The sequence below is a fragment of the Oncorhynchus masou genome, unplaced genomic scaffold (genome assembly GCF_036934945.1).
Source record: "Oncorhynchus masou masou isolate Uvic2021 unplaced genomic scaffold, UVic_Omas_1.1 unplaced_scaffold_828, whole genome shotgun sequence".
Classification (NCBI taxonomy): domain Eukaryota; kingdom Metazoa; phylum Chordata; class Actinopteri; order Salmoniformes; family Salmonidae; genus Oncorhynchus; species Oncorhynchus masou.
Genome location: NW_027016539.1, coordinates 177501 through 182500, shown reverse-complemented (window position 1 = coordinate 182500; position 5000 = coordinate 177501). Strand labels below are relative to the sequence as shown.

The 5000-nt window shown below is 46.6% G+C and overlaps 1 protein-coding gene across 4 annotated transcripts in view; it reads right to left on the bottom strand.

Moving 5' to 3' along the window:
• Positions 1-5000, bottom strand: part of LOC135538678 (glucagon receptor-like) — a 73966-nt gene that overhangs the window by 11416 nt on the left and 57550 nt on the right. For all 4 annotated transcript variants that reach the window (XM_064964578.1, XM_064964580.1, XM_064964579.1 and 1 more), the window contains 3 exons: positions 3825-3966; positions 1072-1231; positions 904-964 (listed from right to left, as the gene is read on the bottom strand). In XM_064964578.1, the coding sequence (XP_064820650.1) occupies positions 904-964; positions 1072-1231; positions 3825-3966 (363 nt within the window). The remainder of the gene's footprint in view (positions 1-903; positions 965-1071; positions 1232-3824; positions 3967-5000) is intronic.

Here is a 5000-nt window from a genome sequence, read left to right as displayed (position 1 = left end):
AGTCTAAGGAGAGAGGGGACAGTCTAAGGAGAGAGGGGACAGTCTAAGGAGAGAGGGGACAGTCTAAGGAGAGAGGGGACAGTCTAAGGAGAGAGGGGACAGTCTAAGGAGAGAGGGGACAGTCTAAGGAGAGAGGGGACAGTCTAAGGAGAGAGGGGACAGTCTAAGGAGAGAGAGGGAACAGTCTAAGGAGAGAGAGGGAACAGTCTAAGGAGAGAGAGGGAACAGTCTAAGGAGAGAGAGAGGGAACAGTCTAAGAAGTGAGAGAGGGAACAGTCTAAGGAGAGAGAGGGAACAGTCTAAGGAGAGAGAGGGAACAGTCTAAGGAGAGAGAGGGAACAGTCTAAGGAGTGAGAGGGAACAGTCTAAAGAGAGAGAGGGAACAGTCTAAGGAGAGAGAGGGAACAGTCTAAGGAGAGAGGGGACAGTCTAAGGAGAGAGGGGACAGTCTAAGGAGAGAGGGGACAGTCTAAGGAGAGAGGGGACAGTCTAAGGAGAGAGGGGACAGTCTAAGGAGAGAGGGGACAGTCTAAGGAGAGAGGGATCATTTACCTCACAGATTTGAACTGATCATATTTGGGTAATTCCACAGTAACCGAATGACACTGAGACTCAGATGTTTCACTTTAAAATGTATACTAAACAAACCACATTTTAACAAACCACACAACTCTATGCACAAGGACTACTTTTAACAATGTACACTGAACATCTAACAAAAAAACACATTTACAGGAGGAACTGTGCAGATGTTTTTCCAGGAAATGTTTACATTTTGTATTTACTGTATACATTTGTTCAAAGTAGAGACTTGTATTGGGGTTAATAAGAAAAGGATGTGTCTCAGCATCATTCCATTACCATGGAAACGACACATTTAATAAATAACATTTATTCACTCACTCTTCATTCTCGTACAGGTATTTGACTATCACCCACGGCAACACGAATATCAGAGGAGCACCTGATGAGAAGGAGAAAAGAGAGGGAGGATCACCAATCACACACATCTAAACACACACACGCACACACACACACACACACACACACACGCACACACACCCTCCTCACCCCAGCCGATAAACAGGTAGATGCAGAAGTACTTTCTCTCGGTGAACACGGTGACGACCAGGAGGCTGTGCAGGTAGATGCCTTCCACCAGCAGCCAATAGTTGTTTGCGATGACGCTGTACTGCATCATCACCATGGCGATACGGCACCCGGCAACCGTCTACGAGAGAGACAGGAAGAAGTCCATATATAAAGACGGTGCTATGCAGAGACACACACACACACACACACACACACACACACACACACACACACACACACACACACACACACACACACACACACACACACACACACACACACACACACACACACACACACACACTTGGCCTGGGACAAGACTACTATAAACTCAGCAGAAAGAAGAAACGTCGCTTTTTCAACACCCTGTCTTTCAAATAACTTCACAGATCTTCATTGTAAAGGGTTTGAACACTGTTTCCCATGCTTGTTCAATGAACCATAAACAATTAATGATTATACACCTGTTGAGCGGTCGTTAAGACACTAACAGCTTATAGACGGTAGGCAATTAAGGTCACAGATATGAAAACTTAGGACACTAAAGAGGCCTTTCTACTGACACGGACCGGCTCGAAGCCCGTAACAAAAAGGGAGGCAACGTGGAGATAATAAAGAATAACAAAATATATTTATTACCTGAAGGAAAGTAAATACAATTAACAACGTTGTGTGTTTAGTCAGTAGGGTAAGTGAGTGGTCGCGTGTTTACATCTGATAATGAGGGGTGTTGAAAGGTGTCAACGCAAACAAACCAAACAGCCACAAAAATACCACAACCAAAATCTGTCTGTGTCTGCATGGAGAGAGTCTCCTCCTCCTCCTCCCGCTCAGCCCAGTCAAAACTGTTCGCTGCTCTGGCCCCCCAATGGTGGAACAAACTCCCTCACGACGCCAGGACAGCGGAGTCAATCACCACCTTCCGGAGACACCTGAAACCCCACCTCTTCAAGGAATACCTAGGATAGGATAAGTAATCCTTCTCACCCCCCCACCCCCCCCCCCCCTTAATGACTTAGATGCACTATTGTAAAGTGGCTGTTCCACTGGATGTCAGAAGGTGAATTCACCAATTTGTAAGTCGCTCTGGATAAGAGCGTCTGCTAAATGACTTAAATGTAAAAATGTAAATGTAATGGGGAAGTGGTGCATTTATCCTGGGACACACCTGAGCCCAGGTGTGTCCAATTTCTCTGACGAACCTCCCGGCTCCGCCCACCGACATCCTATTAAGGAAAACAAGAACAAAGAGACAGAACTCGGCAGAGTGGGAGGGTCGTCACACTACTGACTCTGAAAAACACCAAAAGAAAGATGCCCAGGGTCCCTGCTCATCTGCGTGAACATGCCTTTGGCATGCTGCAAGGAGGCATGAGGACTGCAGATGTGGCCAGGGCAATAAATTGCAATGTCTGTACTGTGATATGCCTAAGACAGCGCTACAGGGCGACAGGACGGACAGCTGATCGTCCTCGCAGTGGCAGACCATGTGTAACAACACCTGCACAGGATCGGTACAACCAAACATCACACCTGCAGGACAGGTCAAGGATGGCAACAACAACTGTCAGAGTTACACCAGGAACGCACAATCACTCCATCAGTGCTCAGACTGTCTGCAATAGGCTGAAAGAGGATGGACTGAGGGCTTGTAGGCCTGTTGTAAGGCAGGTCCTCACCAGACATCACCGGCAACAACGTCGCTGGACCAGACATGACTGGCAAAAAGTGCTCTTCACTGACGAGTCGCGGTTTTGTCTCACCAGGGGTAAAGGTCGGATTTGCGTTTATTGTCGAAGGAATGAGCGTTACACCGAGGCCTGTACTCTGGAGCGGGATCGATTTGGAGGTGAGGGGGTCTGTCATGCTCTGGGTGGTGTGTCACAGCATCATTGGATTGAGCTTGTTGTCATTGCAGGTAATCTCAATCTCAACGCCGTGCGTTACAGGGAAGACATCCTCCTCCCTCATGTGGTACCCTTCCTGCAGGCTCATCCTGACATGACCCTCCAGCATGACAATGCCACCAGCCATACTGCTCGTTATGTTTGTGATTTCCTGCAAGACAGGAATGTCAGTGTTCTGCCATGGCCAGTGAAGAGCCCGGATCTCAATCCCATTGGGCACGTCTGGGACCTGTTGGATCAGAGGGTGAGGACTAGAGCCATTCCACCCATTCTCTCCAGGAACTAGCTTGTGCCTTGGTGGAAGAGCGGGGTAAAATCTCACATCAAGATAAATCTGGTGCAGTCCATGAGGAGGAGATGCACTGCAGTACTTAATGCAGCTGGTGGCCACACCAGATACTGACTGTTACTTTTTTCCCCCTTTGTTCAGGGACACGTTATTTCATTTCTGTTTGTCACATGTCTGTGGAACTGGTTCAGCTTATGTCTCAATTGTTGAATCTTGTTATGTTCATACAAATATTTACACATGTTAAATTTGCTGAAAATAAACGCAGTTGACAATGAGAGGACATTTCTTTTTTTGCTGAGTTTATATAACAGACAATGGAATTAGCATCAAGGATACTATAAATACGCAGTGTCTAAGTTATCGCTAACCTTAACTCTGTGTGTGTGTTGTGTGTTGTGTGTGTGTGTGTGTGCTATCCAGGTGTGTGTGTGTGTGTGCTATCCAGGTGTGTGTGTGTGTTATCCAAGTGTGTGTGTGCTATCCAGGTGTGTGTGTGTGTGTGTGTGTGTGTGTGTGTGTGTGTGTGTGTCTACCTGATGGTGGGTGTCAGCCCCGGGGGCCAGGGGGACGGACATGGAGTCTAGCAGGACATCTTTAATCAGGATGGAGACAGCACGCAGGATGAAGGAGGAAAACAGATTCATATGGATGTTGTTCCTCATACAGTGGAGCTTCCTGTAGAGGAGAGAGACAGAGAGAGAGACAGAGAGAGAGACAGAGAGAGAGACAGAGAGAGAGAGAGGAGAGAGACAGAGAGAGAGACAGAGAGAGAGGGGGGAGAGAGACAAAGAGAGACAGAGAGAGACACAGAGAGAGGGGGAGAGAGAGAGAGAGCTGTGAACGATCTGAGAGACAAGGCAAGAAGGGCATTCTATGCCATCAAAAGGAACATAAATTTCAACATACCAATTAGGATTTGGCTAAAAATACTTGAATCAGTCATAGAGCACATTGCCCTTTATGGTTGTGAGGTCTGGGGTCCGCTCACCAACCAAGACTTCACAAAATGGGACAAACACCAAATTGAGACTGCACGCAGAATTCTGCAAAAATATCCTCTGTGTACAACGTAGAACACCAAATAATGCATGCAGAGCAGAATTAGGCCGATACCCACTAATTATCAAAATCCAGAAAAGAGCAGTTAAATTCTATAACCACCTAAAAGGAAGCGATTCCCAAACCTTCCACAACAAAGCCATCACCTACAGAGAGATGAACCTGGAGAAGAGTCCCCTAAGCAAGCTGGTCCTGGGGCTCTGTTCACAAACACACCCTACAGAGCCCCATGACAGCAGCACAATTAGACCCAACCAAATCATGAGAAAACAAAAAGATAATTACTTGACACACTGGAAAGAATTAACAAAAAAACAGAGCAAACTAGAATGCTATTTGGCCCTACACAGAGAGTACACAGCGGCAGAATACCTGACCACTGTGACTGACCCAAAATTAAGGAAAGCTTTGACTATGTACAGACTCAGCGAGCATAGCCTTGCTATTGAGAAAGGTCGACGTAGGCAGACATGGCTCTCAAGAGAAGACAGGCTATGTGCTCACTGCCCACAAAATGAGGTGGAAACTGAGCTGCACTTCCTAACCTCCTGCCCAATGTATGACCATGTTAGAGAGACATATTTCCCTCAGATTACACAGATCCACAAAGAATTTGAAAACAAATCCAATTTTGAAAAACTCCCATATCT